The sequence below is a fragment of the Prunus mume genome, linkage group LG1 (genome assembly GCF_029339155.1).
Source record: "Prunus mume cultivar Tortuosa linkage group LG1, ASM2933915v1, whole genome shotgun sequence".
NCBI lineage: Eukaryota > Viridiplantae > Streptophyta > Magnoliopsida > Rosales > Rosaceae > Prunus > Prunus mume.
The window spans coordinates 18,476,026-18,499,187 of record NC_142698.1 but is presented as its reverse complement, the minus strand read 5'-3'; the positions used below and the strand labels follow the sequence as shown (position 1 = coordinate 18,499,187).

The following is a 23,162-nucleotide window of genomic DNA, read 5'->3' as shown; positions in this document are numbered from 1 at the left end:
TTAGTCCCCCAGTTGGACGGCTCGTTCCCTAGTCACATGGTGAATTGAGGAATGACTCTGTCATGTTCACTAGTCAAACAATCCCCCGTTTGGATTGTTTTCCCGGTACAACTAAATGTTGGTTATAATTAAATATATATTTTATTATTATTATATTATATATTATTATACATATTTATACATATGAATATTCATTCGTTCTTGTTTCTCGGTAAGGGTACTTCCTCGCCGGTCGTGCCAGTGGGCACGTTTTCGAGAGTTTAATCTTTTAAGACTTTTAAGTTTTGAATGGTGGGTTTGTGAAGTGTTGTTCACGGATTTCGGACTTCGTATCTGGTATTATTTTAGTATATGTTCATATACTTGCTTATGACGATTTTAAGATGCATTTGGAATTCTTGCATGATTTTCTAATGGTGGGGTTATATTACGTTGATTTATTTGAACTGAACTTTATTTTTGTCCACTCACAATTTTCTGTTTTGCGCCCCCCAGCCAGTAGTGACTAAGCTCCGCAGTCAAGCCGGATCGGGTGCTTCCGAACCTTGAGTCTTTGTAGGGACTCCTTCATCTTTCTTTTCCGGTGGAACTCTGTTTATGTTGTATTTGAATTTCTTAGATATGCTCTGCGTCGCCCGCTTAGGGTTTGAATTGTGAGATCGGAGGCCTTTGTTATAAATTGTTTAACTGCTTTTAAAGCATGCTGCTGGTTGGGTTTATTAATTGTAAAATTTGAGCATGTTGAAGTTTGGGAAATGTTCAATTTACAGGAGAGACTCTGCCAAATTTTTGGTAGAAAGTCTCGGTCTTTAATAAGTGGGTCCGGCATCGGGGTGATGTCGGTAATTAGGCAGGGTATGTCCCGGTTTCCGAGGAAATTCGGGGCGGGTCCTGTCACAAGAGTTTAAGTCTGGGTTATTTCAAGGTTGTCGAGAGTAAGCATATTTTGAAGGTTGTTCAAAATATGTTTGATTGATTCGCTGTTGGATTCTTGATACTGAACTTTCTTCCTCTATTTATAGGCTTCAAGGTTTTTAGAAAAAAAGATGGCTGCTTGATGGGTGTTACTGCTTCAAACCGTAAAGAATACACAAGATAATAAGCACATGCCTTTCAAGTTGATCAGTGGTGGTGCTTTCCAGTTTCGAACTTAGGGACCACTCTGCAGGAGGCACCACAACGAGTCAGCTTTGGGTTTTTTACCATTCTTTACCTATCATGAACTGAATATTCTCTTTAAAGCATATTCTTTATTATTTTGCTGGAGATCAGTGTGTACAACTTGTACAAGCATAGCGGTTTGAATTATTTTTTACCCAAAGCTCAAACTAATATCTAATTAGCTCATGTTGCTTGTTAAATGAATTGTCAAAAACCACTTAGATTGATTATAAATACACTTTAATTGGCTTTTATTGTAACCTCAGACATTTTCTGTCTAAAATGGAACTGCAGCATCGTACATCTCTTATGTCCGAAGTGGGACTGTAGTGTCGTACAATTGTGTTCGAAGCCATGCACTATAGCATCTTCGAATTACCCACCTCAGTTTAAAGCTCTCATTAAGCTGTATAAGCATTGGAATTTCTTCTAAATAGAAAGCGTAAAGTGGTTCGCCTACTTACTTTGGGAAGTGAAATGCCAAGGCAGACCTCTATTTTGCTTCGAACACTTTTGTCCGAAGGGCTGGTTAATCATGCTCTGGTCAATGTTTGCGATCGACTTCTGTCCTAAGGTCTTTGGGCTGTGTTAGTCACTAATTGGGCCTTCAAAGATGCTGAATAAGCTCCTGGTGTTTGGGCCCCACTTTGCTAACCATAATACTAGCCTATTAACTGTAGGAATTACCCTGTGTTAATTTTGGTCTGAACAATTACATATTCATCAATGGATAAGTAATTGAAGGATAGATATTCAGTGTATCTTCTCACCCATTCAATTCAAAATAATGGACTTCTTCTTCTTTTTTTTTTTTCTTTTTTTTTCAGAATTTAAAACAATGGATTTGGTTTTTTAAAATGGTAAAAGGAAACAAAATATGGACAAAAGGATATGTCTGTAAAAGGAAAATTAAGTGAGATATAAAATGCCAATGAGAATAGGTTAAAGTGTTCATTTGCTCTTTTGACTTCTTTTGGAATGTCCGATTCCAAATCTAGAATTTGGTTCATGTTTATGGTCAAATTCATAACATTGTATTGAATCTGGTTTAAAAACATTAAAATTATTTCTAATTCCATACAATACAATGTTCCCTCTTAGTATTGTGGTCAAATTCATAACATGGTATAAAATGCATTCGCTTGTGTATTGATGTTTTGTCTTTAAAATTTTGAAGATAAGGTGAGTGGGAAAATATGATAGGTATGTGTAAATAGTAGTACTCTTAATACATAGTAAAAGAATTTTAAGTTGTGATTGCCTATATTGCATGGACACAAATACACCACACGGAGACACATCAATTAATTTTTTAATTATATAATTATACTTATATATATATTTGAAAAAACAAATTATTTATGTTCATATACTCCAAATTTACAATATCATATATAGTGAAATTCAAGCTTTCCAAGCCTTTCAAATGTAGTTTATTAATTTTATATGAATTATAATTGAATTAACACATTATTAATTTTGATAATGGACATAAGTGTCCGAGGAGTGTCCGACACTTGGGGTTAGTGGAGTGTCGGTGCAACATAGGTAGTTGCACTATCATACTCAAAATAAGCATAGACTATTTAACAAACATTTTGCGGCATAAGGAAGACCATTTAGTCAATGAGGTCTAATCTAGTGGAAAAGAGCTTTAACTTGCAGACAAGAGGTCTCATGTTCGAACTCCCATGACATCATTTATGTGTGTGTGAGAAATCTCTCTTCCCTCTAATTTAGACTATCGCTTGTACTTTATTTAAAATTAAAAAAAAACCTTTAGTTCAAATGATTAAAAAATTTAATTTACTTTTTTGTACCCCCCGTTGAACTAAACTAAAAATTATTTTGCACCAATAGGGAATTTCTAAACTTTTATTGCATTCATTTGGGGATTTTACAGTGTGATTTTTTTATATACCGGATTTTTCTTCATTTGGGGTTTTTTTATGGCTAGATTTCAACGAGGATACTATTGCTCCATCACTGGACTCCACTAATATATTGTTTTGGGCAATAGTCTTCTTTTATCTTTTTCTTTGTTTCCTCGTAATTAGTTCACGTAGTGACTTGTTTTAAGCTCCTATTCTAGACTTTCACGTTGGTTTTTGGATGTTTTCATCCTATCTGCTGTATACTCTTATGATGTTCTAATAAAACATCTTTACCAACAAACAAACAAAAAACTTATATTGCATTCTCAAGTTATTTTTATATGTTTTTTGGGAACTAAAGTTTATTAGAAACCACCAAGGCAGAGTAACACATCATAAAATTGAGACTCGACAAACTGATCTCAGCATCAATGCAACAAGGCCAGAGCCCAAATAAAACATTCTCAATTTATTTTGTTACAAGCGACATAAAACATTATTCGCCTTTTGTAGCTTTACGAAAACCTCTCAATTTCATGGGCCTGTTAATGCTGGCCAAAACCCCGACAATATAATTCTGTGGCGGAGAAGGTAACGACTCATTTTTTGCGGCAATATCAAGCCCATAAAAATCGCCGAGTAGATAAGCGTATTCACACCAATTCACTTTTTGGAAAAGTAGCTTGTTGCTGCTGCTGGTGACGTTCTTGTTGTATTCCAAGACCGCAAACTTGGCGGCATTTATCACATTTGGATCGTTGGGGTCCAAAAGCACCCAGGGAGGATGCACTACTGGAGGCTCTGTTGCACTTGCAGCGGTGACAAAAAGAATAAGCAGTGAGGTAAGAGGGAAGCATTTTTTGAGAGAAGACATCTCTTGCTGTTATTGTTGATTCAACAACTCAAGTTTCTGGGATGAGGGAAATCTGACTAGCAAAGCATGGTTTATATAGTTGATTTGAATGCTGGATTAGGTGCATCTTCCAAATTTAAACCATGGATTTTCATGTATTAATGGCAGTCTTTAATTTTTAAGCGGAAACTTTAGGATGGATTTGAGATATCATATGGTGTAACGAACCCAGCCACTTTCGAATACATTTAAAAAAAATGATTTTACTCATTCTTAGTAGTACCGTATCACTATTTTACTCCCACTCAAAATCTGTGATTTGTCTATTTTTATTTTTAAAATTTAAAACTAATTACATATGAATATGAAATTATACTTTTACCCCTTTAATAAAATAAAAAAAATCTATTTGTTGGTATATTTATGCTTTGTTGCCAACGTTGGATAGTAATTGTCGTCAGTTTTGGAAAACGTGCAGACCAATTTGAACATTTTTTATCTGACTTTTTTTTTTGATATCTAGCTTTGATCTGACTAGATTTCTTTTATTGTGATCATCTTTACTACATTAACTTTTGAATCCCATGGTGGATAGAATGATCCACAATAAAAAACAAAAGTAGATTATACAAACTAATAAGACCAATCAATTAGAACAGACACTAATCCTTAAAAACATCATGCCTCTAATTCTCATTCTAATTTTTGTTCCAAACTTTCAACCCTAGTATCACAAATTCACAACATGTCTGCACAAACAAAAAGATGGCTTCTTGGCTGTCAGCCAAAGCTTTCACATGGTTTTTTTTTTCCCCTTTTACGGGGATGAGAACAACGCGTATGCATGCACTTCACTTATCTATGAGTATATTGGCTAGACTGTCCCTCTATACCTCATCTATACATTTATAGTGAGAGGAAAATGATTTTATACGTATTTATCTAACTACTGACTGACGGTAGTAGCTTCATACACATTGTTTCAAGGGTGAAGACAGTATCCAAGAGCAACACTGATAAGCGCCACCATACAAACATATAGTAGAGGAAACCCAACTTGGACTCTTCTCACACTCACCCCCCTTTGGTTCATTTGTGCCTGCAATAAAAGTACATACGAATGTCATGAATAAGAGTTTCAATAAGGTGCAAATACAAGTGCGCAGTGAGAGAGAGGTTAGCATAACCAAAGAGTAGAGCACACAAATTAAAGCACTGCCTCATTTTTAAAAGGTACATATTTCTGCATGCAAATTACAGGAAATTTAAAAGATAAACCATTTCATCCTCAATATAAACCACAAGTAGGCAATTTACAGTAGATGTTCAACAACAAAAACCCAGAGAGCAGTTGGATGAACACAGTAACAAACCAGAAATAGAACTTCAATGCACTTGAATGCTCAAACCATTGTAACATTGGATTATCCAAGCCTTAGACAGCCAATAACCACAACAACCAAACAATTCAGACTTTGGCAGAAACTCATCCCTAGACAAACAACAAAACTACCAGAAAAGAAAAGGATGGGGTGCAAGAAATTACCAATTGCTCCTGTAATTTTTTCCTCTCCTGAATGCTTGAACTCCTCTCCTCTGTCAGCTTTAAAATAGTAACTTCAGCCTGGAAAAAGAAGTAAAAAAGAAAAAGAAAAAGAAAAGGAGCTTGGTTAATATTATATTTTGACAACCATCCAAGTAGTGTATCAGACAAATAACCAATCAGCAAAATTTTAGCATAATTAAGAGGTATACTGCTAGAGTCCAGTTTCTACATGCAAATTACAGACAACGAATAAGAACCACAACAATTGTATCATAAATTTAGAAAGAAAATTATGCAAAGACCAAAACCTGGCTCAGCTTTAATTCAAGTTCATTTAGCTTCGATTTTATCTCCTGAATATCTTTAACCAACTTCAAGTCTTCCACAATCTTTTCTGCATTCAACTCCACATCTCTTGCTAGTTTCAACTCCACAGCCTTTGATGGTTTCAACTCCACATCCTGTGTTGTTTTCAACTCCACATCTTTTGCTGGTCTCAACTCCACATCTTTTTCTGGTCTCAACTCCACATCTTTTGCTGGTTTCAACTCAACATCCCTTGCTGGTTTCAACTCCACAACCTTTGCTGGTTTCAACTCAACATCCCTTGCTGGTTTCAACTCCACAACCTTTGCTGGTTTCAACTCCACACCCTTTGCTGGTTTTAACTCCACATCCTTTGCTGGTTTCAACTCAGCATCCGTTATTGGCTTGGACTCCTTGCTATTAACAGATGTGAACTTTGCATCCTTTGTAACCTGCTTCATTTAAGAACCACAAAACAACATTACATAAGTGAATTCAGCATAATTGCATGATGGAATTGAACCACATAACAATATATCAAGAAACTGTTCCTGAAGGTGCAAAGCCACGCTTCCTAAAAAAATTTACTCAACTGTGTTGTCATAATTAACATATTCCTTTCCCTAAGTGATAATGCAATGCTCCTGGAGAAAATGAGAATGATAGAATAAACATAGAATGCAAAATGTAATAACAAGACCAATTAAAGTTTGTAACATTGTGCCGTAAGAAGAGTTTCCCTAACCATGTTCTGTTGAGGGAGGATTGCAACCCCACCAAATACTTGATCATTCAAAGCTTCATGCCCCAGCCCCTGCTTCAAGTCTACCTTGATTGGTGACAGCATTGGTGAGTTGGGTGGGCTAATAAGAGTTACTCTTAGCTTTTTCTCTTCAATGTACTTGCCATCATCTTTAGCAAACTGTAAATGAAAAAAATGAGAAACGAATACAAAATCTTAAAACAACAATTACCAATACTAGAAAATGAGAAACAAATACAAAATCTTAAGGCCAACAACAATTATCAAGACTAGAAAATGAGAAACGAATACAAAATCTTAAGCCCAACAACAATTACGAAGACTAGAAAATGAGAAACAAGTATAAATCTTAAGGCCAACAACAATTACCAAGACTTACCATGCTAGCTGTAATATCCTCATCAGTTGTCCCAGAAGAAACAATTGTGCTTTGGATTAAGAACTTATCTCTGCATTCCATATCAGGTGGAGCTGCCCTTGGAGCTTGCATTGTAACTACGTTGATTGTCAGAGTCAAAATTGTTAAACAAGACTGATTAAAGGAGAAAACAATCAGAAAATAGAATGCAGAGTAAGACCAAACAAATGATTCCATTAAAAATCTATCGAAAGCAGATAATTGCAATGGTACTTTACTCTGTCCATGAGGATAGAGCATGAGTAAAAATGTCAAAGTGCAACCCCAGTATAGCATATCATGATTCATAAAACAAATAAATTTTTTTTCTTCTATTTAAGCCAAAAATCCAGTAGTGAAACTTAAGCTTGAAAGTTCATCCTTCTGTACACGTTGATGAAGAAATGCTTACATGCAAAATCAAACATCAGTACACGCTTACAATGTACTAGGTGATATAAATGAAAAGGCATACCTGAAAATTCAGAAGTAGATTTTGGTAAGATAACACCAACATTTGGTCGCACACAGTATTTCTTAGGGGATGTAGTTTTAACCTGCCAATGTCATTGCTAAGTTACATTTGGTCACACACACTCACACACAATTCAATTCAATAATTTGGACACACACACACACACACAATTCAATTCATTAATTTGGACACACACACACACACAATTCAATTCAATAATTTGGAAAACAAATAAATGCAGTACGCACCTTAAAAGCAACATGGCGGTTGGTCATGTTAGTTAGCGCAACTGAGCATGAGCTTTGCTTCTTCAATTCAACTACGAAAACAATTACACAGTCAGTTTACAATTCCCAAGTAATTGGTAAACTAAAACATATCCTATTTCAATTCGAATATTACCACGACCCAGCAATACAATGTTTACATCTAGCTATGTAACAGTAACCGTTTGCAGGTACAGATTAACAAGAATCTGCACTAATCTGCTCAATATTCATAGTTTCAAAACCAATGCTCCATTCGATATGGAAAAACTAGAGAAGAGCTAAACTCATAATAGAAGGCAAACAGTTAAATGATTAAAAGAAGAACTAACAAAAATGAAAAATTACCGCTACATTTTAGGTCCAACTATGCGGGTCAACTAAACGAAATCAGCAAACCAACAACACCAAAACGTTATAAATTCCAAAGATGATTGTTGTGGCGATCGCAAAGATACCAGATCATAAAGAAAATGATTAGCATTGACCATCTACCAATAACGAACTTACATAAGAATTTCAATTCTTTGGGCTGAATCTCCAAAATTTGCGTACTCATTGTTGTCTCAACTGCACAACAATCCAACGCTAGATACTGATATCCAAATCTCCTTTTTCACTGCGTAGCAATGAAATGTTCAAAATATATTTAGAACTTAAAAATCCGTACACAATGCTCATAATATGTTGGTGATTGACACACCGTTTGGTTGCTGAGAAAATCTTAGAAATGAAAATATAGTAATTGAGTATATGACTCAAATTATTGAATCCTTGGGACCCAGTAATATTAATTAACGAAAATAAGAGAGAGACAGAGATGAGGAAAAAGAAAACCAAAAGTAGTAAAAAGTTTCATGCACTAGATCCGAAAACCAAAAGAAGTCATGATAAAGTTGTCGTAAAATCAGAATCAATCAATTTCCATTACCGCTTTTCTCAGCAACCAAACACAACACAGACCAAAGATCAAAACACTAACACCGGGTCGAGGGTTTTGACTTGTTTCTCAACTCGTACCGTCAAAACGCGTCACCGGAACGACGACGTGATTAATTTTCTTTTTCTCAAAACCAAAGAACCAGCTCAACAGTGTTTCATGTTCAGTCTAGACGAACTCAACTCAATTCTGAGTCGTTCTCCAAAACACAAAAAACAAGCAGAGGAAAACGAGCTGTAAAGGGACGACGCCGTTTATCGCATCTTCTTCTGAAGAGAATTGTGCTCAGAATACTGGTGGGGATGAACTTCAGAGACGACGACGTTTGGATCAGAGGGAAGAGAAAACTTTTACCTGTTTGGAGAGAGAGAACCGGAGAGGAATTGAAATGGCGTGGAAATGTCGCGTTTGGATGCAATATAATAGAATAGAGAGGGAAAGTTTGATAGAATCGATAAAAGTCAAGCCCTAGATTCTAGAGAGAGAGTATACGTTTGGTGGCCTGAAACATTACAGTGCTAATATATTGACGGGAGAAAGTGAAAGGCAACTAACCAAACCTGCTGCTGGTGGCGTTAGTTGTACCCGCCGTTAGGAGTTTGGACGACCCGCTTTTCTCCAATGGTCGGGTTTTATGGAATACGGGTCCCTCTTTCTTGATATTTGCCCCTGCCTCACTCGGGCGGGTTTAAATACGGGCTGAAGCCCAAATAAACAAAAAAGACTAACTGGGCCCTTCTTACGCCGTCAGATTCCAAAACGCCAGTAATGAAAACATAAGGGAGAATCAAACAAGTGCCGGCCCAATTTTTATTTTTATTTATTGCTAAAAAGACAATTACGATTTATTCTTCATTTTGTTGCAAAATATTATGTATTTAAATTTCATGAAGGATAATTTGCTGTATTGTTGAATCAAATAAAAATAAACTTATGAAGGGCCATAAATAGAAAGGATTGATTTGAATATAAATAAATAAATATAAGGGATTAATACAATTTATGCGTGCGTGTATAAAAGTGTAATTGGAGATCATAATCGGATGTTTAGTTATAACTAACGCATTGGCACGCTTGTGCCTATTGATTTTTTAATTACATAATTAAGAAAGATAAAATGGGTTGTTACATAAAAATAAGACCAATGTTCTGATTTGTTTTTTTATGTTAAATTTTGTTAATACTAAAAAATATAAATTGATTATATAATCCTCATTCATTTAATATTTTAACTTCTTAATATTAGTACTAACTGAGGGTATTTTTTTTTGTATTTTAAATGTTTCACCATTCTCTGTATATACTTTATATATATATAGATTTCGAAAATATGCAAAGAGAAATTGAAGAAAACCTAAGGAACTTGGAATGCAATAGCAAAATTATATTAAGGAACCAAATTAGACGTAAATTTCATTAACATAAACAATTAAAATTCTATTGATGTGTTTAATATAAACGATTATGAGAAATGGGTTGTTGAGGCCCAAAAAATCCACGGTCGGGCCAGAATAAATTATCGGCCCAAAATGACACTCTATCAAGGAAATGCGTAAAACGGAGTACACAAAAACCCGCCACATGCGAGTTGCAATCCACATGCCATGCTAAATAAATAATTCGTCATGCTAGAACATATCGACCCTGCAAATCCATGCTAATTATCTCATCAAGCATAATAAAAAACATGCCAAGCGACATGTCATGTCATGCCAAGCAGGAAATCATTATTACACACCCAACCACGCTATAAGCCTAAGTGGGCCCAAGCCACTCGAATGCCCGGGGCTTGCTTGAGTGGGTTGTGGTATGGATGGTAATAAATCAACATGAGGCTCATTAATGGGCCGAGAAATGGAAAGTTTCGGGTTGCTTGGGAGCCTCGAGACTCAGCCCATTTCTTGGCCCAAATATGTGGGTGAGCACAAGAGGAAAAGAAATAGCCCAAATAGCTCAAATATACCCAAATAGCCCCAAATAGCCTATTGACTCAAAGCCCAATATTTAACAAAATAGCCCACTTATTTAATGAACCACCTTAGCCTATACAAAGCTTCACAATAAGCCCACAAAAGCCTCAGCCCTTTGCAGGAAAAATAGAAGCCACGTAAAGAAGGTCTGCAAGTTCATTAAACAAAGCCGCTGGAGGTTCCAAACATGGGGGGAGCAAGTTCCAAGCAAGAAACATTCAAGGAACCAAAGAATATTAGCTTGCGAGCTGCCAGAAACACCCTTCGAACCAGCATATATTTCCCAACTCCTTTTCCCATCAGACTTGGCCATGGAAAAGAGAGAAGAAAGCAATAATAAAAAAATGGTGGGAATGGAAATATGTCACTGAGACAGCTGCAGGAAAATGGGGCCTTGAGCTCCCAAAATTCCTGATTTTGTGCTAATAAACAGAGAAAATTTCACCAAGATAGGAAAAGCCAGGGAAGGAGAAGAGAAAGGAAGGGAAAAGCTTAGCCAAAATGGGTAGAAACCATTAAGGTTTCTTAGGAATAGATGATTTCCAACGCCTATAAAATGAGGCCTCTTATACCCAACAAAAACAACCCACGCCTAGAAAGCAAGCTTTCTCTCTAACTTGCAAAAACCTAGCAATCTCGTGCACTGTTCACCATCTTTTCCATTATTCCCTTCTGGCAAACAGAGTATCTGTCAAGCTGTCAGAAGAGCATTGTTCTTCATTTCTCTCTTCCTAGCCAAATCTCCTACAAAATCTCTCTTTTCTCACCTTAACACTTCCCTTTTTCCCTCTAAGAGAGCCTAAATTTCCTCTTAGTGCTAAACTCATGTTGATTTTGCTCACATGCCACATGTCTCTCATGTCAAGCTTAAATTTTTTTCTGTAAGCATGCATAAATTATCTGTAAGCTGCCATTATTTTGGTTGGTGAAAGTAACCAAAATACTTCCTAAGGCTCTATTGCCTTTTCGAGGTATTTTGAGGCTTAATTTTCGAACTCAGGCAAATGGGATAATTTTATCATCTGCCTTTTTAAAGCCCATTTGCAGATCTTTGGAGGAAAAAGTCCCCTACAGGATTTACACAAATATTAATTGGATGCTTAGTATTTTTGAACCTCTACCCACATGGTTGCATTCTAATGATATGTTTAAAAGTTGTTAGGTTATCTTTCGAGTCTCCCCGAATCTGAAAATCATTATACAGCCAAAAAACAATTCAAATAAATAAAAAGGTGTAATTTAAAGAAAGCCTATCCAACATGCGTTGGCCCATAAGGCCCATTAAGTCAAAAGCGTTTATAGCCCAAAAACGTTTATGAACACTCACTCACTGTCTTCCAGTTTCTATTTGCTCGGTTCTTCAGTTCACCCTCTCTCTCTCTTTCTCTCTCTTTCATGGTACACGTGTCAAGCAGGGAAGTCTTATTAGAAAACTAAAACAGGTATAAATACCCACCAGCCAACGACCTCTCTGTCACTCTCATCCTCCTCGATTTCGCCGTCTCTCACTCTCCCTCTCTTCCTGCAATTTGATCTCTCCAGGATCCCATCAATGGCCGCCATCTCAGGAGCTTCTTCGATCTCCCTCCGCTCTTCTCCGCCTCGCTCTCATCAAAATCTCGTAATCCCAGTCTATTGTCATAATTTACCATTTCTCTGCTTCATTTTTTCCTTTTGAATATTTGTATATAATTTAATTGCCAGTGATTTTTAATTTTAGATAGAATTATTGAATTTGGTGCCATTTATTTTTATTTTTTATTGTCATTTGCCTTACTTTTTACTGGTTGGTTGCTGATAAAATTCAGTGATGTTACCTAATGCTACTTTTGAGATTTTACAAGAATTTGGATAATTTATTTTTTTCTTATTGTACCCATCTATTCATCTATTGCGTTACTAATTTCACTGGGATTTAGGTCTTTTATGGTTTTCTTTGGGGGGGGGGGGGGTTGTGTTTGAAACAAACAACTTATTGAACTCTATTGGTATGCTCTCTTAGATTTGAATATGAACTGAAGCACTCATGGTTGAACAGGCATTGCCCAGGACTAATGGTTTGAGGTCAATTTCACTTTCTGATCACGGAAGAAATTCCCTTTCTTTCGGGTTGCAGCAACGTTCAGTACACCTTTCTGTTTCCTGCGCTGTATGTATTTTTATATCATAAGCTGAGAGCCTTTCTTTGTTTCATTTATCCACAAGTCTCAAATCTTGTAAAAACTAAATGCCTAATAATATATGGATAACCATCGTTAATGTTAAATGTCCTTGAGCAGGCCAAGCCAGAAACAGTGGAAAAGGTGTGTACGATAGTAAGAAAGCAACTTGCATTACCAGATGACTCTGCAGTTACCGGCGAGTCAAAATTTGCAGCCCTTGGAGCTGATTCTCTTGATACGGTAAATTCAATATTTGTTAAGATGCTACTTGCCATTTTCTTTATCCTGCATTGTTTGTCTTCCTATAAGCATGCGGCTTTTGTTTGCTAGAGATGGGGCATTGTTTGGTACATTATATTGGTTCATTTGTCTTCCCTTGGATTTCTTGTTAGCAGGAGATATATTTTATGAAATAGAAAAACTGATACGGAAACGGATTGAAAAGTGAAGATATAATGTCTGTTGTTTGATTTGATCCATAAAGAGTGAAGAAATAGGAACTGTTGGGATGTTTGTTGGTACCAGGCTACCAGCTTTTGTAATTCTCTTGCTTTCAAGTTTCAACAATGTTAGTGGCTAGAATTCATTTTGGTTTTGTCTATCCATGTTAAGTGTTTCAGTTGGTGTAGTTGTTATTAAGTTTAATAACTTCTGATTTATGTTGTCATGTTGATGTAAAACGGCATGCAGGTTGAGATTGTAATGGGACTTGAGGAGGAATTTGGTATTAGCGTGGAAGAGGATAGTGCTCAGAGCATTGCAACAGTGCAGGACGCTGCCGATCTTATTGAGAAGCTCATTGAGAAAAACAAGGCTTAGAGATAGTAATCAAAGCAAGAGTCCGCGTATTCACTTCTTAGCCTGCTTTAGACTAGTTGAGTTGCTAAATATGAAATTATGAATTTACCAAGTTGCGTTTGTTTTTTTTTTCTTTCTCAATTGTATTTTTCTAGACGCCTATTTTAAAAGGTTTTGTTTCCTCCAGCAAATTTAATGTTGTTTCCATGAACTAGTCTTGGAAAGAAAAAAAATGCAATAGCTAATTACTGTAATCCCAGTATTACAGCCTCATCGTAAATTTTGCCGAAATATGAAGATGATAAAACAATTTAGATGATTATATGCTGTCGTAAGTTGATTACAATTACTAGTTCTCATTGTAAAATACAGAACTTAGAATACATCTGACCAACTAATTTATTTTGAAAATAAAAAAGACCAGTTAAGTTCGTTTCTTTACAGGCATGCATACATTCAAAATGTCGATGCCTCAACATATATAAACCTGCATACTCAAGGCAGTGATGGCATAAGTCTTAGAAATACAATTTTCATTATTTTTTACTGCAAAAGCAACCCAAGATGCAATATGACAAAAGATTCATTCAAGATACAGTATGAGAAAAGATTCATTCAAGATACAGTATTGACTTCTATATACAGCGAGTGCGGTGACCAAATAATCTTGTGATCAAGTGTTACTGCATCACTCCCAATCAGCATCAAAGAAACCAGCATCTTTCATCTCTGAATAATACACATTCTCCAAATGTAGATCTTCCTCCTGTTTTCATCCAAAGTACAATTACCAATTGGAAAAATAAAACAAAATAATACTACCACTATCTTAAAAAGAAAAACACAAAGTCACAAATACCTGGAAGAAGTCTGCCAGAAATGTTACATACAAAAGAGGAAGATAAAGGGCATGATAACAGACAACAGTGGCACCATAGAGCCTGCAAATAAAAATTTGGGAAATATTTAAAGCAGTTCTTTAATATTTGAATAAAATAATGGTCAAATGGAAACTTCAGATCAAAGACCAATCTACACACATACCAGAACCCAAATCTAGCCCCATTTCCAGTAAGCCCGCAAGCAAACAGGGCTAGTATGTTCAAGATAAACATGACAGCGGTATACTTGTAGAATGCAGGTCTTGCTGTAGAACAAGAACAAAGACATCAAAAGTTTGTTCTATTAGACAGCTATGAAATTGATGTAAACATCATATGAACTTACCTGGTAACCTTTCTCTCCACTTGGAATGGTACATGAACAATATGAAGCCATAAATTGCAGTAATCACTAGCCTGTGGACAACCCACAAGTCCCACTTCATCCGATCTGTACGATCTTTGTTGTCAACGAATAATGGAATTCCAAATCCAAATAGATAGATTGCCTGGAAGAGACACAATATGAAATTATAAGTCCATTATGTACCATGATAATGCTTCAAGTGAGAACAAAATAAGCAGGTGAAAGGAATTAGCAAATTGCATTGGGTCAACCACCCTACAACTACAAGTTGGGAGCTAAGAGTTTTGGCATATGCCACTAGCAGAAAAGGAGCGAGAATAAAAGTCCATTGTACCTCCACAGTCTCATATTCATATTCTAGAAGTAACTGGCAAGCATAGCTAGCTCAGAATGGTGAAAATCCATTTTGAGAAAAGCAAGACTGATACCTTGAGAAGTATATCCAAAACAACAAGGACCCCTGAGACAACGAAAGTCCGTGTCAAAGCTTCCAGTCCACTTGCATAATTCCCTTGGATCAAAAATGCCAGCAAGCTTACTTCCAAAAATAGCATCCCGGAGGTTGTGAACAAAGATAAGAAATTCCAGGCTAGTTCTTTTCCAGGAGTGCACTCCCATGCCTGCGCCAAAGAAGTGACAATTCAACCGGATCTTAGCAAAATTGTCAAGAAATGCCTCACAAGGAGAAGTTTAGACATAAACTACGAATTCTAATACACAAAACTTGAATAACCATTATTCCCCACCTCATATACAGCTACCAAAACAATTCAAAATACCCAAACAGCAATCATTTTCATACTATTCAGAGTAATTTATGTTATAACAATTTACCTTTGAAAAGCACACGAAATTTCCATAACCAAATATCCATCACACTTTATTGCAGCAATTATAACCAAAGGATCGTTAAGAAAATCCAAAACAATTATCACAGGAACGGTCTAAAATTAATAACCTAGAACCTTAAATTTTAGCTACAACCATTCTACTATTCAACTTAAAGGTTCAAGGTAAAATGAAGGATCAAGGCAAAGCTACAAACTTCAAAAGGGGAAAAGAGCCACGAACCTGTAAACAGCACCAAGCAAGATTGAGCAAGCTAACAAGCCAAAGGCACCCATAATACGCGATCATAATATACGACCGGCCATGAGAGAGCTTCGAGAAGCTTTTCCTTGCTTGATAGGCCAAGTACAGGACGAAAAGAAGCGAGGGTACAATTAGAGCGATATTGTGAAAAGCCCCATGGCACTCACCAAGCCAGCTGTAGAATCGGGAACCCGAAGCCCCTTCGCCTAGAGTTGAATTTGAGCCCGGGGAAAGTGAAATTGGAAGTCCAGGTTGTGAGGGAGCCTCTTGGAGAGCTCGCATTTTTTAATTCTGGGACAAAACAACCCTAATTTCAGTGACCCTAAGATCGATTTGGGGGTTCAACTCGAAAACCCTAACCCTAGATAATGGGTGTGGTGGAAAAGGGGGCTCCTTTATGCACTTGGGTGTACAAGGAAATAGCAGAGTCCACTTCTTCACCTGCTTCTTTACGATTGGTCAGAAGCGATGACTGGAGGTTTGGGACGTAAAGATTGGCGGGTTTAGGAACAAGCAGCACAACCCGATACACTTATTCGGATTTTGCTACCCGACTTTGAGATTTCTATTATTATTAGGGGTTTCTAAAACACCCAAAATAGGAGCTGAAATTATAAAAAATTCAATACACACAAAACATTTATAAACACACCCAAAAAATATACAATTATTAACTTTGGGGTTGATTTTGGGTGTGTTTCTATGTTTAAATAGTGTTTGAGTTTTTTTATAAATACATGTCTAGGATTGGGTTTATTTATAAATTTGTATATTATTAAAGCAAAATATCTTTTTTTTTATTTTCTTTGCCAAGAAGAAAAATACCATTAAATTAAAAGAGAGAGTGGGCCAAATCTGTTGATATTGCTGTCTTCTTATTTTTTTCATAGAAAATCTGTTTTTTTTTTCCTAGGGAAAATCTGCTGTTATTAAGTGACAAAGAAAGCTACCAACACTTGAAGAAATTTCGGATTATAATAAAGAATTTTTGGTTTTTTTTTAAAGATCTTTTCTATCGAAAGGGGGTGATAATATATTAAACTCACACACACACTATACGGATGCTAAAGTTAGGATCTTCACTCGGGGGAGCAATTGCTCCAAACCACTAGCCCTTTGCAAAGATTTTGTGTTAGATAGTTTGACATGGTATTTTTTTTAATAACATGGTATATTAGTAAATTGTCAAATATTTAGCACCAAACGATGATACTTAGCACCAAATTCGAATTGTTACTTAGCACCAAATATCAGGGGCTGGTATGATATTTCATAATCTTGAGGGAAAGTTTTCTAAAAAAATTAACCGTTACTGATTCAAACCAAACGTGTTGTAATGAACGCCAAAAGCTCTAATTTTTCTCCCTCCGTGCCTTATTTTTCGGATCATTTCCTTTGAAAACTCCAGAATTCCTACAAGGTTGGATTTTTGATTCAGCAGGATTTCATTGAAGAAAGCTAACTTTGGATTAAAAAGCTGTAAAATTTTACTGGGTTTGAAAAAGTCTTATGAAATATCCTTTGAATTAATTCTGGGATAATGTGATATTATTGAGTTTTCTTGTGTTACAAGCAATGGCATCCCTTTAAGGCAAGGAGGCACTAGAACTGCATTTGCCTTGAACAAATCCACCAGAGCAGGTTTCTTTCTGCTAAAGATAAAGAATTCAACTTTTGTTTGTCTCTTGCTGTTTGTGTATGTATTTGCTTTGTTAATTTTTCTTGGTGTTCATCAAATTTCAATGGCAATGGGGCGGCAGTAGCCATGGATCGAATGAGGCCGGTGTATGTCAGGCAGAAGAGCGGTGGCAGCACCCCCGGACCACCAACCTCACCAATGAAGTCGCCAATGCACCACCATGGGAGGTCGGGGTCGGTTGGAATGGGGGGTGCCAAGAAAGCACAGCACACGAAAGCTGCGGCTCAAAGACTTGCACATGTGATGGCCAATAAACCAACTGAGGACGACGATGAGGAGGACGACGACCTTTCTTATGATCTTAGCAGCTTGTCAAGCAGCACAGGGAGCATCGGACTTGCCGGTGGAAGATCAATGCGCCCTCGCTCCCCAATGGTAATGGGCTTGTGGGTAATGTTCTCTTGCCAGACTTTGACATTAATGAAGTTAACAGTTCAGATTCACAGTCTGACAAGAGAACGTTTACGAACACATGTTTTTAATGTGTTGTTATATTTTTATGCACATCATACTTACTTGAATTGAAACCTAAATGTCGTTGTGCTACTATTAGTCAGTTCGTACTGTTCAAGATCAACCTACATCTACACGCACAACACCGGGTGGCCGATCATCTCAATCTGTCAATCCTGTGGAACAGCCATCTTCAAGTCATTCAACACCAGCTAGCCGATCATATCAATCCTTAAACCAAGCAGAACAGCCATCATCTGCTCATTCAACGCCAGCAAGCCGACCCTTTCAATCCATCAACACTAAATCCATAAACTCTGCTGCCGAACAACCACATTCTCTTCGTTCTTCAATAGCTACTAGACCATTGCAGCAGTCTAGTTCCAACGAACAACCTACCTCTGCTCGTTCTATGTCAGCCATGAACTCTGTAGAACAACCATATTCTATTCGTTCTGGCATGGCTGCAACTCGATCATCTCAGCCTACCAACTCTGTAGAACCACCTACCTCTGCTCGGTCTATGTCAGCCATGAACTCTGTAGAACAACCACATTCTATACGTTCTGGCATCGCTACTCGATCATATCAGCCTACCAACTCTGTGGAACAACCTACCTCTGCTCGTTCCTTAGCCGCTGCTCGTCCACAATTAGGAACCAAGCCAGTCCACATGGTACCAGCTAGTGTACCTATATCACTTAGGCCACCCTCTTCTGCAGATGGTCCAGTTGATAATCGGAGAGAGCCAGTACCTATATCACTTAGGCCACCCTCTACTGCCATTCTATCAGAAGCTGCTGCAGTTGACAATCGGAGAGATAAAAGGTATCAAGCTTTCAAATGTGTACTACTTTGTGAATCATCATCTCAATTCTTTATTTATTTCTTTTGGTATTCTGTTGTTCCTTTTTTCTTTTCTTGGGGAGGGGTTGCAGGGTGAATGTTGTAACCTTGGAATGTCATTTTTCTTTTTGCAAGTCCAGATTATGTTATATCGCTTTTCCATTTAATATGGCCTTTGAAGACAAACATGCTTTAGATAACTCAGAAATCAAAGTTTTTCTATTTCGTTTCTAGATAGACTTGAACTCTATGGGACGATTGTTTGATCTTGGAACAATTACAGCAGAAATCTCATGTTTACTCGTATATGATTATATGAGAGAGACTCAACATAGTAGCTCATGTTTCGATTTTGTTGTTGCTTTGATATAAAGTAGTTCTTTAATGTGGTTTGTTTCAATTCCGTTTAACAAGTATGTCTTATATCTAATCCTTTCTAGCTCTGGTCAATGAGCAGGTTGTCTATGGATTTAGGCAGTTTAAACATGAGAGAAACTAGGACTCAGCGTTCTTCTGCTTTACAAGATGAGGTATGTAGTTACCTGTGTTTTATTACAACTTATGGACACTGCTGTGACATCTTTCGTCTCCGTTTGTTTCCTGTTTAGAACACTGTTAGTTATATTTGAAGTTAATTGACTTTAAATTTTAAGTTCATAGGTGAAAACTAGAGAATTGAAAAAGAAAAGTTATCAAATTGAGACTCAACTGATGAAGTGTAAATTTCATTGCAGCTTGATATGCTACAGGAAGAAAATGAAAGTTTACTTGAAAAGGTGATGCCAATGCATTTTTTTCTCTATAAATAATGTCAAATTGTTTGAATTTGGAAAATAAGCTTTTCCAGACCTAGTTAACCATCAGAAAGTGCTGCAACAGACATCTTCAGTTGATCCAATTTAATATAGTGCTCTCTCTTGGACATTGCTATTGCAGCACCATTAACTAAGCACAAGATTTGCATTTTGGGAAATATGATAGAGATCCACTGGTGTAAATACATTTTTGATAATTTGATACTGTTATCATATTTGTTTTTGGCACTCCATTTTGATATGTGCTTCCCCAGCTTCGACTTGCAGAAGAGAGGTATGAGGAAACAGAGGCAAGAGCTCGACAGCTCGAGCAACAGGTAATGTTTTATACTAATAAACTCTCACTTTTATTGGTTCATATACTTTTTTCTCTTACTGTAGTCGTATCTAATTGTTTGTATGTTCTTTAGGTTGCTACTCTTGGAGAAGGTGTAACATTAGAAGCCCGTCTTCTAAGCAGGCAAGCTTCAAAGTTCTCATGTATTTGTATTTCCAGATTGATTATTTAGAGAATGCTAATTCTCATTTGTTTGTCTTCAGAAAGGAGGCAGCACTGCAGCAAAGGGAGGTGTGTGTTTCAACATATCATTCATATACCTGCACCGTTACACAGCACATGTACTATGTATGTGATGTATGTGTATGCATACATAGCACATGTCACTAACTTTATTAACATTAATTTGTGCACATTGTCTTTGAAATGCTTTGGTTTTTAGACAGTATCATTCTCTATCTGGTCTAATTCAAGTTGATTGAAATATAACCTCACCATGACTTAGAACATGTTTCTCACAGGCTGCTTTGAGATTGGCTGCACAAACTCATGGTGGCAGTGGTGGCGGTAGTGGTAGAAATGATGAAGCAGAGTATGAACTGAAATCGCTTCGGATTATGACTCAAAGAATGATACTTACTCGCGAAGAGATGGTTTGTTCTCAATTTTTCAGCTCATGTTTATCAGTTCTTGTTTCCCCCCCTATTTTTTACATGATTTTCAGTGTTTTTATCTTAGGAAGAGGTGGTCTTGAAGAGATCTTGGCTTGCTCGGTACTGGAGTTTATGTGTTGAACACGGTAAGTCGTTAAGTAAGAAATTCCAAGATGCATTTGTGTTCTCGAAAAATTCCTCAGGAGGTGAAACATATCATTTGCATTTCTTTACTAAACATATTTTGCATCTAATGGGAAGTAGAGTATTTTGGCAGGTATTCATGCTGAGATTGCCACATCAAGATATGAATTCTGGTCAGCTCTTGCTCCTCTTCCTGTTGAAGCTGTCCTAGCAGCTGGAGAGAAAGCTAAGGAGGAGATAGGTAAGTTGAGTGCCTCAATCTTTATTGTTTCTTTTGTATGTTTGTCTTTGCCTTCTCTATTTGAAGGATGATATTGGATTTTTTCTTTAATTCAATTCTGTTCAGAACACAATGATCTAGATATAGATGAAAGAGAAGATAGTCCACTCGATTTGAATGAACTCTCGGGAGAGAGAAACATTGAGAGCATGCTTTTAGTGGAGAAAGGTCTGCGCGAAATAGCTTCATTGAAGGTTCTCTTCTGCATTCTTTTCTGCAACCCTGTTAGTCTGGATGCTGAAAAAGGGTTATATTCACTGCTATACTTGTAGACCTGCATGTTGAGTCTTTTCTTATTAGCAAATAAGTTAATAAAACAGAAAACAAAACTTGTCTTTGAATTGATCTGTAGATTTGCATAGCAATGACCAGTTTTAGTGTAATTATCTCAAAGGTAGAGGATGCAGTGGCGCTGGCGATGGCTCAACATCGACGACCCAGTTCAATGAAAACTGGTCTATCAGGTGAAGGGGTTCTTGATTACAATTGAGTGATTCATTTTAATCATTATCAGACCATGTGTATGTGCATTGTGTATAAACGATTATTTCAAGTGACATTAGCTGTGTGCATCAGTAAACCAAAAGGATCAAATAAACCAATAGAACCAAAACTGTGCACTCCATATGGGGTTAATTGGAATGGTAAATTAACTGAAACATCATGATAGTTGGCTGATGACTTTTTTCCTCCATGCATGTAGAGTTGAAGCTACCAATTGATGGACAGTTTGAAGCGTTTGGTAAGATTTTATCCCAAAAACATGATTTATAATAACTTAATCTTCTGACATAAGCCATGCCATGAGTTGTTGATAAATGCGTTTGATTTCAGAACTAAGCAAAGAGGAGTCTGAAGATGTGCTTTTCAAGCAGGTAATTTATGACACCTTTCGCCTCCTTATTTTCGATGAAGTGTAAATATTTGTGTGAAAAATGCCATTTCTTTTGCTGGTTTGAGTTGTTTGTAGGCATGGCTTGCATATTTCTGGAGAAGAGCCAAAAACCATGGGGTGGAAGCAGATATAGCAGATGAGCGTTTGCAATTCTGGATCAACCACAACTCCAAATCACCCACCGCTTCACATGACGCAGTTGACGGTGCATGCTCTTTCTTTCTAAGCTCTCTCTAATCATATTCTTTGTCTTACTTATGAAATGCTTTGGTTATAAAGATTGGAACTTGCCATTGTTGATATTTTGTTCTCTCTCTCTCTCTCTCTCTCTCTCTCTCTCTCTCTCTCTCTCTCTCTAACATGACAAATAGGGTATGAGCTTAAGGCCTTAAATTTGATATGCAGTTGAGCGTGGCCTTCTGGAGCTGAAGAAGTTGGGCATTGAAACCCAGTTGTGGAGAGAATCTCGCAAGTGGCTTGAGCATGATTCGATGCATAGAACCCGAAGTCTGTCTGATTTCTGATAAAAAAGTTGGAGGCAGGCCTTCTTCATTGATATAATCTCTTCTCCTTCCTTGGAATAGATTCATTTTTGTACAAGTTTTCTGGTGTGGAGAAAACCTAGCTAAAAGGAAACACCACATAGTATTTAATCATATGGTGTGGCAAAAAACAGATTAAAGTGAAGACTATCTTTATATAATGTCTTAATGGATCATGTACTCTCTCTGTAGCTATGTTCCAACAGGGCACACCTTACCCATCATGGGCAGGGAGCAACCAACATTTTCTCCACCTACCTTCCCCCTCCACTTCTTGGGTTAACCTAGAGGGCTAAGATCTTTTACCATTTTTAGCTAATTCTTTTAGCAATCCCTAAATCATAAACCACTAAGATGTATTTTTCCGCTTACTTATCAAAATAAACAAGATACGTTTTTCTATGTATTATAAATTTCTTACTTTGTTTTGTCTTGTTATTATTACAGGAGGGAGTCCAGTTCTTGACCTAATCAAATTCTAACCCATTTCCCCACCTACCCTCACCACTTTAGCTAATTGCAAGGACTTAAATTTAACTTTTTAGCTAATCGCTTCACATATATAAATAGCATATTACTACTGGAACTTCAAGTACTTGAGTGCATCATTAAATTTCCTATATACTATATACATATTTTATACATTCTTGCTATCTAATTGCTAATTCAAAACGACATGGACAAGTCTTCATCAAAATTGGCTCTTC

At 36.8% G+C, this 23,162-nt stretch overlaps 4 protein-coding genes across 6 annotated transcripts; 2 read left to right on the top strand and 2 right to left on the bottom strand.

Annotated features, from left to right (window-relative positions):
- Window positions 1-4,557: 4,557 nt before the first annotated feature.
- On the bottom strand, window positions 4,558-9,140 carry LOC103318534 (vesicle-associated protein 2-2). Of its 2 annotated transcripts, none has more exons than XM_089051529.1 (9): window positions 8,662-9,140; window positions 8,152-8,260; window positions 7,624-7,694; window positions 7,376-7,457; window positions 6,883-6,998; window positions 6,486-6,662; window positions 5,743-6,195; window positions 5,435-5,512; window positions 4,558-4,987 (listed from the first exon to the last, which is right to left on the bottom strand). In XM_089051529.1, exons 2-9 carry the CDS (start codon window positions 8,198-8,200, stop codon window positions 4,871-4,873), a joined length of 1,143 nt encoding a protein of 380 aa, XP_088907655.1. In that variant the 5' UTR covers window positions 8,201-8,260; window positions 8,662-9,140; the 3' UTR covers window positions 4,558-4,870. The 2 variants fall into 2 exon arrangements, with proteins under 2 accessions (XP_088907655.1, XP_088907657.1); XM_089051531.1 differs by having other exon boundaries at window positions 5,743-6,192.
- Window positions 9,141-12,012: 2,872 nt separating this feature from the next.
- ACP1 (acyl carrier protein 1) lies at window positions 12,013-13,702 on the top strand. The gene is made up of 4 exons (XM_008219922.3): window positions 12,013-12,172; window positions 12,590-12,700; window positions 12,831-12,953; window positions 13,404-13,702. The coding sequence occupies exons 1-4, from the start codon at window positions 12,104-12,106 to the stop codon at window positions 13,530-13,532; spliced, it is 432 nt and encodes a 143-aa protein (XP_008218144.2). The 5' UTR covers window positions 12,013-12,103; the 3' UTR covers window positions 13,533-13,702.
- A 327-nt stretch (window positions 13,703-14,029) lies between these two features.
- On the bottom strand, window positions 14,030-16,403 carry CAND2 (Protein of unknown function, transmembrane-40). Its single transcript, XM_008219921.2, has 6 exons — window positions 15,831-16,403; window positions 15,188-15,379; window positions 14,739-14,901; window positions 14,556-14,658; window positions 14,371-14,452; window positions 14,030-14,277 (listed from the first exon to the last, which is right to left on the bottom strand). The coding sequence occupies exons 1-6, from the start codon at window positions 16,131-16,133 to the stop codon at window positions 14,200-14,202; spliced, it is 921 nt and encodes a 306-aa protein (XP_008218143.2). The 5' UTR covers window positions 16,134-16,403; the 3' UTR covers window positions 14,030-14,199.
- A 907-nt stretch (window positions 16,404-17,310) lies between these two features.
- Window positions 17,311-22,616, top strand: LOC103318595 (uncharacterized). Of its 2 annotated transcripts, none has more exons than XM_016792364.2 (17): window positions 17,311-17,492; window positions 17,615-17,925; window positions 18,104-18,831; window positions 19,307-19,379; window positions 19,584-19,625; window positions 19,919-19,981; window positions 20,075-20,124; window positions 20,205-20,232; window positions 20,463-20,594; window positions 20,680-20,740; window positions 20,872-20,979; window positions 21,085-21,212; window positions 21,413-21,482; window positions 21,722-21,760; window positions 21,853-21,893; window positions 21,989-22,118; window positions 22,319-22,616. In XM_016792364.2, exons 2-17 carry the CDS (start codon window positions 17,617-17,619, stop codon window positions 22,435-22,437), a joined length of 2,121 nt encoding a protein of 706 aa, XP_016647850.2. In that variant the 5' UTR covers window positions 17,311-17,492; window positions 17,615-17,616; the 3' UTR covers window positions 22,438-22,616. The 2 variants fall into 2 exon arrangements, with proteins under 2 accessions (XP_016647850.2, XP_088907622.1); XM_089051496.1 differs by having other exon boundaries at window positions 17,612-17,925.
- Window positions 22,617-23,162: the final 546 nt, after the last annotated feature.

What these genes read in the sequence shown, in the direction of transcription:
- CAND2 (XM_008219921.2), bottom strand. Translation starts at nt 16,133, where the DNA reads ATGCGAGCTCTCCAAGAGGCTCCCTCACAACCTGGACTTCCAATTTCA. An exon ending in GTGGAGAGAAAGGTTACCAG is followed by an intron (nt 14,659 to 14,738) that starts GTAAGTTCATAT and finishes CTTGTTCTACAG; the next exon opens with CAAGACCTGCATTCTACAAG. An exon ending in TTCTGGCAGACTTCTTCCAG is followed by an intron (nt 14,278 to 14,370) that starts GTATTTGTGACT and finishes GGATGAAAACAG; the next exon opens with GAGGAAGATCTACATTTGGA.
- LOC103318595 (XM_016792364.2), top strand. Translation starts at nt 17,617, where the DNA reads ATGGATCGAATGAGGCCGGTGTATGTCAGGCAGAAGAGCGGTGGCAGC. An exon ending in GACAATCGGAGAGATAAAAG is followed by an intron (nt 18,832 to 19,306) that starts GTATCAAGCTTT and finishes GTCAATGAGCAG; the next exon opens with GTTGTCTATGGATTTAGGCA. An exon ending in CTTCTGCTTTACAAGATGAG is followed by an intron (nt 19,380 to 19,583) that starts GTATGTAGTTAC and finishes ATTTCATTGCAG; the next exon opens with CTTGATATGCTACAGGAAGA.
- ACP1 (XM_008219922.3), top strand. Translation starts at nt 12,104, where the DNA reads ATGGCCGCCATCTCAGGAGCTTCTTCGATCTCCCTCCGCTCTTCTCCG. An exon ending in CTCGCTCTCATCAAAATCTC is followed by an intron (nt 12,173 to 12,589) that starts GTAATCCCAGTC and finishes ATGGTTGAACAG; the next exon opens with GCATTGCCCAGGACTAATGG. An exon ending in GAGCTGATTCTCTTGATACG is followed by an intron (nt 12,954 to 13,403) that starts GTAAATTCAATA and finishes AACGGCATGCAG; the next exon opens with GTTGAGATTGTAATGGGACT.
- LOC103318534 (XM_089051529.1), bottom strand. Translation starts at nt 8,200, where the DNA reads ATGAGTACGCAAATTTTGGAGATTCAGCCCAAAGAATTGAAATTCTTA. An exon ending in ATCTACTTCTGAATTTTCAG is followed by an intron (nt 6,999 to 7,375) that starts GTATGCCTTTTC and finishes CAATCAACGTAG; the next exon opens with TTACAATGCAAGCTCCAAGG. An exon ending in AGGATATTACAGCTAGCATG is followed by an intron (nt 6,663 to 6,882) that starts GTAAGTCTTGGT and finishes TTTCATTTACAG; the next exon opens with TTTGCTAAAGATGATGGCAA.